Here is a 13,389-nt window from a genome sequence, read left to right as displayed (position 1 = left end):
GTGTGTGTGTGTGTGTGTGTGTGTTTGTGTGTGTGTGTTTGTGTGTGCGTGTTTGTGTGTGTGTGTGTGTGCGTGTGTGCGTGTGTGCGTGTGTGTGCGTGCGCGTGCGTGCGTGCATGTGTGTGTGTGTAACGCCCTGGTTCTTTCAAACCCGACAGCTGCTGGATTTCAATCTGCTGACCCTGAAGACCCTAACCCCCCTCAATATCCTCGAGTTATGGCCGCTCTGCTCAACCAGATTACACACAATAAGGCTGCACACACACAATACAAACACCTTGCTCGGCTGGAAGGACAGGTTTTGATTCAGATTTATCTGAAACACCTTTGAACACAGACACACCCTTGCAAACAAGCAGCGACCCGGGCTCTATTCACCCAGATCTTATTTGCTGTAATCAGATTACAGTCCACACAGATTAGGCCATCACACGCACACCAGCAGTCCTGTGCACCTATTTACAAGCTTTCTGTCTGCATCTGAGTGAACTTGCTGTCTGCGTGAGGAGGAATTACCGTACTTAACGTAAATCACATCGGTGTAATTCAGCCTGATTTTCTGATCTGGCTGTTGAAGCTTGAACGTGGCTCTCCTTATTAAGCATGACTCATTGAGGGCTGCCCTCAGTTCAGCTAGTGTAGAGACACACTCATAATAAATTACAATTCAGAGCAGGAGAGTGCAGCAGAGGCACCCCCTGTGGTCAAAACAGCGGCCCGGCAAATTGCTTTATCTCATACGGTGATACAGAGCTGTCTGATTCAGGAGGGAGAGCTCATTTTCAACAGATGGATGTGCATTTTGCCTCTGAATGTAGCATTTTAAGGCGTCTACTAAGTTTTAACTGAAGCTGCATGGTTCAAGTCCACATTTCTATATCCACTTCAGCTCCATTGTCAGGGTTCACGTCTTTGTGCTTGTAAATTCAATTTGCTTCTCTATGCGTCACTGCTGTAACAAAATGAAAGGTGCTATAATAATGCTATTATGAGATTTAAGAAGACAATGAATCAGTGAGCACACTCATCTCTGCTCCTTTCTTCTCTTCTTCTCTTCTTCCTCGTCTCACACCGCAGTAAGCCTGGTAATTTGGAGGGGAAAATAAATGCTGCTTACATGCATGTCTTTTCACATCAATTTTGAAAAACAAAAAACAAAAGCACACACACCTGTGAAAGTGGTTTAATACAGCTGAAGTGGAGTTGAGCTCATTTACATATTTCCCATTTCTGTTGTCACAAAGCTAAATGAGCAGAAAATAAGGATTTGATTGCAGCTCTGATTGCTGCAGCGAGTCATCAATAAAATCACTACTTTAGAGGCAACAGCTATTGACAGAACAAACAAAGCGAGCGGTGTGATTGTCTGTGCTGGCATTTCAAATGACTGTCTTCTTAAAGGGCCACCCCACTGATACTACACAGAAAGTTTAGTCATGGAGAGTACACAATCAGTGTTGCTCTTTTGTCCCCTTTTAGATCTCCAGATTTTTTTAATCCAGTCACTGTCCCCTTAATGTCCGAATAGTCTGAATAATAAGTGACTGTTAGTGTACATTTGAAGTTGTTTAGATAAATGAGATCCTGTCTGGAAAAATCCCCGCAATAAGAGGAACTATTTCCATGTATACTACTTTGTGTTTGTCGACAGTCCCACAGTGCCATCCTGAAGTCATGCAACACTGCACCTGTTAGTCATGATAAAAAATGACAGAGACTGACATCTCAATTTACTGCTCGAAGAGTGTAAATTGTTGAGTGTTTATTGTACAGGGAGAAGGGAATGAGCGTCCAAGGGATTGATTTCAAGCACAGTCTCTGGTTTACAGTTTGTGTGTGAGTGTGTGGGTGGGTGGTGGGTTGACTGATGAATCTTATGTGTGACTGAGTGAGATGTTTCCTCTCTTTTTTTTACTTGTTGTAATGAAGTCAGTTAATTAAGTAATCTCTCCTCTCTCATCCTCTCCAGTTCCTGATATCAGTATAAGGCCGACATCAGCAGGTGTGGTCTTCACCACAGAAGAGCCCCTCCTACTGTCCACCACACAGGCCACAAGCCCTGCCCCCTCCGCCTCACCTGCGGCCGAGCCAAGCCCCAACCCAGAGGAGCCCACCGCCACCCCACTGCCAACTGAGGCAGAAGGAGAAAGCGGCGTATTCTGGGAAAGAGATCGAGAGCTGGAGAGGGAGAGAGAGGAGGAGAGGCAGAGGGAGAGGGAGAGAGAGAGGGAGCTGGAGAATGAAAGAGAGAAGGAGAGACAGTTGGAGAGGGAGAGAGAGAGGGAAAGAGAGAGGGAGCGGGTCCGAGAGCTGGAGAGAGAGAGGGAGCGGGAGAGGGAGAGAGAGAGGGAACGTGAGAGAGAGCGAGAGAAAGAGAGAGAGAGGCAGAGAGAGCGAGAGCTGGAGAGAGAGAGAGAGCTTGAGCGAATCAGGGCCGCTGCCCAGACCACTGCCGCCCCACGATCCCCTGCTGCTGTCCCTGTGGTGACTACCAACCCGGCCCTCATCCCTTCAGAAAGCGCAGTGCCGTCTTCGGATGACCTGAGCACCACAGAAGAAGAAGACGACGTCTACCTATCACCTGAACCCACATCGTTCTACCCTGGATTCGACTTAGAAACCACCACAGAGGAAGACACGCTCACCACAGCAGAGAGAACACCTGAGCCCACGACAGCGGCACCCACCACCACTGTCAAGACCAGGATCCCCTTCAGGCCAAGGGTTCCCATAACAACAGTCACTCAGGCGACTCCATCAGAGAGAACGACCCGCCCACAACAGCCAACAACTTCACAGGTAAGATTCAAGTTCAGTCCTTCGATTTACTCTATTATGTTGATATAGACTAAATATCATCATATATGAAAGTCGAAAGCATACAGTATGTTTCTAATTGAGCATAAACGGTGCCATTAGTTGTTTCAGAACTTCAGAAAGAACCCAGTAACTGTTTCCCTATGTTTCCAGTCTTTATGCTTAGCTAGGCTCATAGCCTCCTGTCTCCAGCTCATGACTGCACAAACAAGCAAAGTACCATTAACGTTCTCATTTCACATTATTCATTGAGCAATACTTCCAGAGAGTGTGATAGTTTTTTTTAAAAACATCAAACTAATCTTTGAAGAGACAAAGCCTCCTTTCTCAAATTTCAAAGGCCCAGGCTGCTGTCAGTACATTTATTTTACCTTTAGCTAACAAATCCTAAAAAAGAACCTAAACATGAAATGAAATACTTTTTTAGACAGCTCTATTTACTTCTGGAAGTCCAGTTAGGGTCTAAATAAGATAGGCATGTAGTTTATTTAAGCTAAATGTACCCAAACTAAAAGTAATCGGTGCATCTGTTTTTGAAGAAACACCAGCAGCTTATGAGAACTTTGAGAAATAAAGGACCGTCTTTCATAAATAAAAAAAATACATCGATTTAAGTTTTGACCAACTCACACGCACACTAGCTTTTTTATAAACTCTACTAATAGAGTCATTTTGTTTGGTAGCAATAAACTCTTGAGGTTTGATACCCACCCCTCCATCTGTAAGCCTCTGTACCACTGACAGCTCAATCATTTACAGACCAGACTCATTTCACTGATTGGTTTGCTTCTGTTTATCTGAAGCAGTCCTGCATTCAAGCATTGATGCATTTAGATTCGTCTGGTTTTCCACGTTATAATTAAGCTGCCAGGTTTTATGAAGTGTGTATACATGTTGGACAATAAATAACTTTCCAGCAGTCCAAACATACAGAGGCTCATTGTTTCAAAAGGCGAACCTGTGCCATGGAAATGTTTCAGTTTGTGTTGGTTTGGATGAGTTTCAGTGTTGCAGATCCATGGAACAAATGGGATTACATCAGATGTAAAATTTCCTGTCATTAGTTCCACTTCTCTTTCTCTCTCTCTCTCAGGAGGGTATCAACGAAGTGGGTGCTGCAGGACCCAGTGGAGACTTTGAGATCCGTGATGATCGGCGTAATGATCTGGGTCGAGGTATAATGCCAGTGGATCCTGATCTGATTGGCAACACGGTGGACGCAGGCAGCTCTGCCGCCCAGCTGCCACAGAAAAATATCCTGGAAAGAAAAGAGGTCTTGATAGGTAGGAAAATCTCAGTGAAGATCTCAGCTGTTTGTTTGTTTGTCTGCCTAATAAACAACTAAGTTATCACTTCTTAGATCAACAGATTACATTTCCCTGTTGCCTCCTGTATTCTTTCCCTGCTTTTTGGGAGCTGCTAAGATGAAGTGGCCTTTGCTCAAGTTCACGTTGTGTAGATTCATCACGATAAGTGAATGTGCTATTTAGCCCCGTTTGACCCGTTGAGAACAAGCAATCCTCTTCTTGGGTTATCCAGACCCCTCCTTGCTCCCCTCTTTTTCTCATCATTTTCCCTTTGGGTAAATCCAATTTCTTTTCAAGTGCCCCCTCCCCTCCTCCTCATCCCATAGAGCTGTTGAAGAAAGTGCAGAAGCAGCCAACTTGTCTGACCTGACTGGCTCTCTGTCTCTCCTTCAGCTGTTCTGATTGGTGGACTGCTGGCCGTGGTTTTCGCTGATTTCCTGGTCACCGGTAAAGAGCAGGAGGCAACAGATCTTAGATTAGAGTAGACTGTGAACGTATCTGGCACATATATTTCCATATGTAGTGCTGTACATGTGTAGTCACTTGACCTATAGGGGTCACATGTTGAAGAACATGAGACATTCAGTATTTAGAAGGTATTTACAAACTAAAGTTTTTAAAAGTTTGGAAAAATAAAGTAATCCAGCCTATTATTGTGATTAAGTAAAATAATTAGCATTTCATTACAGTCAGGTTTATTCTAGCCCCACCAAATATTTCAGAATGTAAAAAAGGAATTTGGAATTTCCTAAATCTCTACCCATTCTAACAGCCTCTGAGACATGTTTTTAAACAATGATGGCATTATATTAATATTTAGAAGATCCTTAGAGTTGATTAAGTAACACTATGTAGGGTCAATACATCCTTTAATATGTCAATACATCCTTTAATATGTCAATACATCCTTTAATATGTCAATACATCCTATAGTTGTAGTTAAATATGGATATTTGTGATAGACTTAGAAATTTTCCATCCATGGGCCCAGTTTGCTAGCATGGCTAAAAATAGCCTTTTTTTGTCAGTGATGGTAATGAAGATCTGATATTATGGATTCAAGGAAAAGTAGTTCATCATGTCTTTTTTATGAGAAACTGCTAATGGTGCACTTGAAAGAGTGAAATTAACATTTCTCATCTCCAGTATCGCAAATGTCCTCCACAGTAAAATCAGTGATGGTAAAATTTCCTATTACTGCACAATATAATACAAAAAAAACAACAACCTTTTTGTACAATGATCAGAAAGGATTTGAAAAGTCAAAGTGGGCAATACTTTTGCAGTGACAGTGCATTTAAAAAGTTCTGTTGTTATCGCTAACCCAGTCTATGTTCTCTGATATTGGCAGTAATGAATAAACAAAGTAAACACCTCCCACGCAGTGAATGGAAACAAAGTGTTCTTTGAGCATTTTGGAAAATAAACACTTTGTTCTCTGTTTTGGCATCGATACCAATTAGTTTAAGGAGGGAGAGTTTCCCCCCCATTTGATTAGCACACACTAATCTATCGCACACAGTTCATTAGCTATGTGTGCAGAAGAAGTGGAAAATGCAGAGTGTAGCCGAGTGATTCTGATGTAGCACTGCAAGAATAAAATGTAGCTCAAAGCTGCTGGCAACACACAACATCTGTTAGCAGCTAGCTGATAGTGATGCTGTGGTAGCTTTGCTTAGTGTTCAATTCAGCGTGTGTTTGTTGTGTTTTAGGATGTAACAGTGGTGTAAATGGTATTTCTGTGTTTGTTTTATATTCCATGTGTTTGTTTGATCTGTTTTCGAGAGTTTTTCAGAAATCCCGTCTCTTTGTGTTTTTCTCTCAGCGGTGATAGTCGGAGGAGTCGTGGGCGCCTTGTTTGCTGCCTTCCTGGTGATGTTGCTGGTGTACAGGATGAAGAAGAAGGACGAGGGCAGCTACACGCTGGAGGAACCCAAACAGGCTACCGTCACCTACCAGAAACCAGACAAGCAGGAGGAGTTTTACGCATAACACTCATATTCCAGAGAGACGCATCGCACACCGAGGGAGAGATACAGAGTGAGAGAGAGAAGAGAGAAAGATACTCTAAGCCCCCCCTCTTTGTCCCCCAGTCCTACTTTTTCCTCCTCTTCTTCATTGCTTCCCCTTATCTCCTTGTCCCTCTCTCCTCTCGTCTCCAGAACACTCTTGAGCGCCTTTCTCTCGGCGGACTCGGAACTTTCTTTTCAATGAAATCGAAAAAGAGGACCAAAAAAAAAAGGAAAAAAAAAATCCAAATATATTCTGAAAAAAATAACTCATACACACAAGATGTTTTTAAAGTAAATGTTGTTATTAATATTCTACAGATTCTCTTGTTCTGTATGTAATGATATGATTATTTTGTAAGAAAAGAAGGACAAACAAAACGAAACACAAGCTCTTAATGTGTTTTCCAGCACACAAAAGAAGTTCCTCTGTTTTTATGGAGCTATTGAAAAGGCAAAGGAGAGGAGAGGAGAGGGGCAGAGCGAGCTGAGCAAGACACAAAAGAAAAATGAAAGAGAGGAGCGGGCTAGACTCTGCCCCTCATCCCCCCCCTCAAAAGACACACAGAGCATCTGGTTGGCTGCACAGAGCAAAAAAGGGTCAAAAGGTGAGAGGAAAGGTCTCTTTTGTGCCTTCCATTGCTCTGGTGCTTAGATGCATAAACATAAACATAAACAAATGCTGACACACAGACACACACACATACACACACACACACACACACACACACACACACACACACACACACACACACACACACACACACTGGCTTGTGTCTGCTTGAAGGTCGCTCTGACCTCTCTCTCTGTACTTGGCCAACCAGATAATGCTGATCAACCTCAGCGTGTTTCACAATGTCGAGGCGCCGCTGTGGAAACATCGGCTGGTCGCAAAAAAAGGTTTGCACGAGCTCAGCCGTCGGCCCGTCTGCTCCTTTAAGCTGTACAAAGACTAGTTACGGAAAGTAATAATAACCAATAATATATCATTGTTCTGGGCTGGACGGTGATAATGATGATAACAATAATAATATAATAATAATGCCATTATAATAATGATGATAATAAAACTTAAACAGGAGGATATGTATTTAGCAGTTTAAAAAGTTTATATGTAAATATCTGCATATCCATATCTGGCATCACTAACCATCTGCATGATCATGAAGAGTTTTTAGTCATTACATCCTTCATCACTTTAGATGAGCTGTGCTCTCGTTTGCCACATGCACACACACACACACACATCGACACACCCTCACAAGTGCAGACATATAACTTGCTGTGCATTAAGAACACACAGACTGAAATATTCTGTAAATCATATCATTCGAACACATATCAAACCCATCAACACCCTCATTATGGTTCATTGTGATTGTCATCACTTGAGATACGAGTGAGATCAGTTGGTTTCAATATGTTATTGATTAGGTATGGATCAGTTGCAGGTTGGTTTAGTGTTTGGTCTGTTTGTGGAAAAGCACAACTTCGTGTCCAGTCAACATGTCATTAGATACCTCCCCACTCACACACCTTTTGCATGCCTCACTTTCTTTTTTGTCCACCATTGGCTCTCTGTTCAGGGATGGGAGGGGTCTCTGCGATTGGGGCTTAAATAAAAAACCAAGAAAGTGTGAATATGTGTGGAAGTTGCTCCCACCGGCGCTGATTCGGCAATAATCACTTTTATCATTTTAAAAAAACGCTGAATTAGCGTGAATGGGTTCGACTTTACCCTGATACTTTTTGGGGAAAATGAATGAGGGAGGGAAATGGGTTTGGATGGCTTTGGACAAGGAATTTACCATATTCACACTACAGCCATTTTCAACTGATGTCATGCTCAAATGCAGTGATGTGTTTTGATCTGCTGTTTATCAGGTGGGAAGACCTTTCAATCTAAAAAGTACTGAATCAGGTAAGACACTCCTTGTTGCTGTGTTTGCAATATTTCAAGTTCAAAAAAAATATATAGGAAAATTACTTGTAAGGTACCCCAATATTTTTTTACATTGTGACAACATTAGGGCTTCCCACCCTGAGTGTAACATCAGAGGATGATGGCCGCCATGTGAATATGGTGAATATGTGGAGGCAGGAGGGCTGTGCTTCTATCTAAGAGATTGTAACAATAACCACACCAGTGCGACTGGGCTAGTAGCGTCTATTATACTCAGTACTGTAGAACAAAAATGCATGGGAGTCAATATAATACTAGTCTGGGTGTGTGCAGATGCGTTTGTGTGTTTTTTTGTGTGTTTGAAAGCAAAAGTGGGGTGAGTTAAAGTAGGAATGTACTGTGGTCGAGTGTGTGTTTACCTTCTCCAGCAGATCTCACGCTCTTCCATAGACAGGTAACACACCTCTTCCACTCCTGTGTGTACGTCACCTGCCCCCTCACCAGTGTGAGAATATCTGTGTGTCTGCAACTCATCTAAACCCGCCACCTGTTTATGCGTGTATGTGTGTGTATGTGTGAGTGCTTCACCTTGGTATTTCACAGCAGACTCTGTGTACGCTGACTAGCCTGTCGGTGTGTGTGTGTGTGTGTGTGTGTGTGTGTGTGTGTGTGTCTGCGTGTGTTTCGTCCATTCACTGCTGAATGAGGGGCAGCTGGTCCCTCACAGTGGCTTTCACACACACTGACTGTCTTTTCACTGTCTGTCCGTCTCTCTCTCTCTCTCTCTGCCCCAGGATAGACGGACAGACAACATGCCACTTTCTCACAGGCAGGAATGATCTTAACACGTACTGTCTTTTCTAAAGTGTAAACATGTGTGTTTGTACCCATTTAAGCCTGCGTAGCCAAATAAGACGTGTGTGTGTGATTATGTATGAGAGAGAGAAAGAGTGGATTTGTACGTGTGTGAGTGTAGGTATGCACATGTGTGTGTGTCTGTGTGTGTGTGTGTTACGTGTAGCCCGATGGAGGCGACACTACTCTATGTTTGCTGTTTCCATTCCTGTTTTTATACATTTGCATTTTTTTAAGGCTGAGTTTCTGTCATTGGCTGAGTGAGCGAGAGGAGGCGGATCCTCTACGCCACCGCCCTATCACTAATCTGCCACTCTGTTCCAAATAAAAAACCTGATTGGGTAACTCTGTCCTCTCTTGTCTTTTTTATGTTAAGTGTAACCATCAAGATACGTGTTTTGCTGTCAATGATATAGGATTAACTCCATATAACTGGGGTAACCTGGGTCAGACTCATTACCCCCGACTAAAATGACCGGCCACAAGACAACTGAAAATACTCCTTACCAACACTTTTTGTCCCCATTTAAAATATACGTTAACTTCTCAGACGGCCCTAGAACAACCATGCTGTTTACCCCCTGAAGATCCCCTAACAACCTCCTGTGCACTGTGCACCTTTAAATGACGGCTTAGTCAGCTTGGAGTTAGATCAGAAGAATGTTAACCAATGAAATGTCTTATAGCTACAAGCTACAGGCAGCATCTGGTTAGCTTAGCTTGACACAAAGACTGAAAATGGGAGGAAAAGCTAGCCTGGCTTTGCTCAGGTCTAGACTTTAAAATCAACTAATTCCACAGAGTTAGAGTCTAGCCTTGGGGCATGACTATATTTTCTCTACCAAGCATGAGTAACAAACACAATGTCGGCTGTTTCATAGACTGCATTACATCCCAGTTTCCCAGACAACACAGATTGTTCTAGTTTGTCTCCACTTTTACTCTGGCAAAACCAGCATGTTGGCAATCGCAAGCACCAGTTGATTGACATTTGATTAAGGGTGATATGTTGGTCTCTAGTGGTTGTTTAGGGAAAATTGAATCCTCATAATCAAGGGAAATCTCTTACACTGGAGGCAATATCAGTCCGGGGTGTAACAGTATAACAGGTTGAAAATCCAGTCAGGTATCAGGAAAAGCCATGCTGTTACCGTTTAAAAAAAACAAAGTACTGTCACAACCTTTATATCTTCAAACGTTATGTTTGTTTAATGATTTTTCATTAGAGTTCATTCCTTGCCAGAATGGAGTGATTTTAAGGAGGAGCTTGGGTCTGGACTTGGACACTGGACTGTGTCTGGACGCTGGGCAGTGCCAGGCTAGCAGTTTGTCTGGTTTACAGTCTCTATGCTAAGCTACGCTAACTCGCTCGTGTCAGTAACTGGTTTCCATCTTTTCATACAGCAGAAAAGCAAATACAAGTGCACTACTCCGTTCAATACAAAAGATAAGAAAACATTATTGGTGCTTTCACACGTGCACAAAACTCTTGAACTGACATAATGACTGCTTCATTTTGTCTGATTCTTCTCCTTATCATCATGGCTCGTCTCCTGAGAGCCCAATTCCCCCCCCCGTCTATGGCTGTGAGGAATGCATGAACAACCAACTCTAGAAGATTTTGGGGCATCATGCTGGAATTTTAGATGTGTAAACTGCTTATGAGACCCACATTATTGTACTTAAGTTTAAAGAATTCCCTCTAAAATGTGCCATTAATCATTTTACTCAAACCAATTAAGTTGCAGGGAAGCTGAGAATTTTTTTAGCCTCTAGGGGTCAAGGTAATCCAGCTTTGTTCATTAATATAATTATGACCTGTCCATGGTGTACCCCGCCTCTAACACAATGTCAGTTTGGACAGACTGCAGCCCTTGAGAGATCCTGCTGCAGGTAGAGATAAATACTAATGACTATACAGCAGGTAGAAATGACAATGATTGCTCTTGTGCCCAAATCACACAAATATTCTGTCTTTGGAGGCCCTCTTACACAGCCACCTGTCTATGAAGACGAACACTTGATGTTGGAAAGCAAAAGAGAAGTGATGTTTTATGTATCACTTATATGAACAGGGGCTTTGCCAGACAGTTTTATGACAGGGATCGAAACAATTTCTGTGTCCACTAATCATATAAGCTACTACCATCAAGGTAGATGTTGTGTAGTTGTGAGTTAGTAAGTAATTGAAAATAAAGTTGTTCCTAAAACAGTCCCAGCTTAGGAAAACTAAACATGTGCTACATTGAAACACCATAAAAGTTGCCCAATTAGTTGGTTAATTTTGTCTACATACAGTGTCGTGGATATTGTTGCTAATCCAGTGAACAGGGTTTTGTCAGTGTGGTTTTTGGATAATCCAAAGTAACCAGGACACTGTTGCTGAAAAGACAGCATACTGTTGAATTATTTAAAAGTGATTTTGAATGCTGTTAGTATCACATATGAAATTCCATTTGCCTTTAGGAGCAAGGAAATCTTAGAGACAGACAAAACTTGGGCAAAAACAACAACAAAAACAAACAGTTTGTTGTTAGATACAAAGATATTTTGGAATGTACTGTATATGTATATAGACAATCTGTCTTGCTGTCAAATTTGAGGCCCAAGATTTGTGCGTTGTTTGACTCCGTGGATACAAAGTATAGCTCAGTGAGGCACTGAGAATATATTTTAGTAACATCCATTTAAAAGAACTCGCATGCAGACACAAAGTCTCGCTCTCGTGCTATCACACTCCAGCATTAGCCCGGCCTTCATACCACTTGTGACCCAGTGACATTACCCACAACCCTGTATGCTTGGATGCTATCTGATCTGGCAGAGCTTGCGTACATGTGTATGTACCATCACAGGCTCATAATAGCCTATTTACACTAGCTGAACTCAGACAACCCTCGAGGGAGGCCCAGCCAGATAGATTTCTTAAAAATAATCACAGATAAATTTAGTTATGAGATGATTAGATAAACTCTCCATGGGGCGATGGGAGCACAAAAAAATGGGAATTATTCTGCGGTTTACATTCTTTGCATCAAACCAGATTAAACCAAGGTCACCTGGCGAGGACGAGTCTAGCAGAGAGTCTTTCCCTGGATCCTGAGAAGACAACAAACTGCCCTGGCCTTGCTGATATTTGCCTCACACAGACGATGAGGTTTTTGTTTATGTGAGTGCTCTTCTCTTATGTGTGGGAGGAGTATAGGCTGCACAGTAGAGTTGAGGTAGACAGAAGAAGGTTTAAGAGCCTGGGGTTCCTGCCAGTACCCCATCTGGTGGGTAACAGAGGAACAACTGCGCCACACAAACTGACGGAGAGTGTTTTAACTTAGTGTTTTTCACAACTGACATGCAATAATTTGAACCATTAGCTTGCAGTAAAACAGATAATGGGGCTGTTACATGTTCGCTTTATTTCCAGAGACTTTTAGTTGAAACGTCTGACCCTTTGTGCTGTAAGAGGCTCAAAGGATCAGCATTATTTATCCTCACTTTACAACAGTGGTTCCAAATCTAGAGTGGGGGTGGGGGTGGGGGTGGGGGATGGGGGGACCCTTGCAAGATTTCCCAGGATAAATATAAAAGGGTCACAAGAATGTTAACTTTTGGAAAGCAGAATTAAACCCACTTCAGATAAAGTGAAGGTCAAGGTTTTGTTTTTTTAATATTTCCTTCAATGTTATGATATGTGCTTGATATTTATACACAGGCGGCTGTAGATCAGCGGTGTCGGCCGTCTCTCAACCAGAAGGTCGGGGGTTTGATGTCCAGCTCCTGCAGTCACATGTCAAATGTATCCTTGGGCCCAAGTTGCTCCCACTTCTTTGTTGGCAGCGTATGAATGTGTATGAATGGATTCATTTATACTTTACATAGCAGCCTCTGCCATCAGTTTGAGAATGAGTGTGAATGGGTAGGTGGGACCTGCTGTGTGATATCACTTTGAGTGGTCAGAAGACTAGCAAAGCATTGTACAAACTCAAGTCTATTTACAATTTACATCTTTCTCTGAGAGTTACTATTGTTTGTTACCCTCATGCTTTTATTAAAATAAAAAAGGCAGTTAATGGACACTGACATTGACATTCCTCAGCTACAGATTTCTGTTGTTCTCTACGACACATTTAGACAGTTCACAGTAAACATCTTAGTCAGGATGGAATGGAAAATCAAAACACATTATCATGTGTTTAGTGACTCAAGCGCCATGATAGTTGAATCTTTTAATAACAGTATCTCATGATGATATGATTCAAAAGTGTATGATTACATTTAATCAGAGACCAAATGGATTTCGATTTTTACATCCAATCCTACAAACAATAATTGCAGAGTCAATTACAATGAGATCCAAGTCTAAACAGAATCATGACCATTAGTGCACACTAAAGTGTTGAAGTGGGAATCAGGAGGTGATAATTACAGATTCTCCACAGTTGCATAATGATCATGAATATCAGTGGCAGTTAGCTTATGAATCCTTTTCTCAAGAAAAAGC

The 13,389-nt window shown here is 42.2% G+C and overlaps 1 protein-coding gene across 1 annotated transcript in view; it reads left to right on the top strand.

Moving 5' to 3' along the window:
* The window catches only part of sdc3 (syndecan 3), a 35,817-nt gene extending 26,581 nt beyond the window's left edge, over positions 1–9,236 (top strand). Inside the window, exons 3-5 of the mRNA XM_065947981.1 lie at positions 1,970–2,799; positions 3,911–4,100; positions 5,950–9,236. Of these exons, the coding sequence (XP_065804053.1) occupies positions 1,970–2,799; positions 3,911–4,100; positions 5,950–6,116 (1,187 nt within the window). The 3' untranslated portion in view covers positions 6,117–9,236. The remainder of the gene's footprint in view (positions 1–1,969; positions 2,800–3,910; positions 4,101–5,949) is intronic.
* The last annotated feature ends 4,153 nt before the right edge of the window (positions 9,237–13,389 follow it).

Source organism: Labrus bergylta, chromosome 19 (genome assembly GCF_963930695.1).
Source record: "Labrus bergylta chromosome 19, fLabBer1.1, whole genome shotgun sequence".
NCBI lineage: Eukaryota > Metazoa > Chordata > Actinopteri > Labriformes > Labridae > Labrus > Labrus bergylta.
The sequence above is the reverse complement of the archived record's forward strand: the minus strand, read 5'-3'. Positions and strand labels throughout refer to the sequence as shown.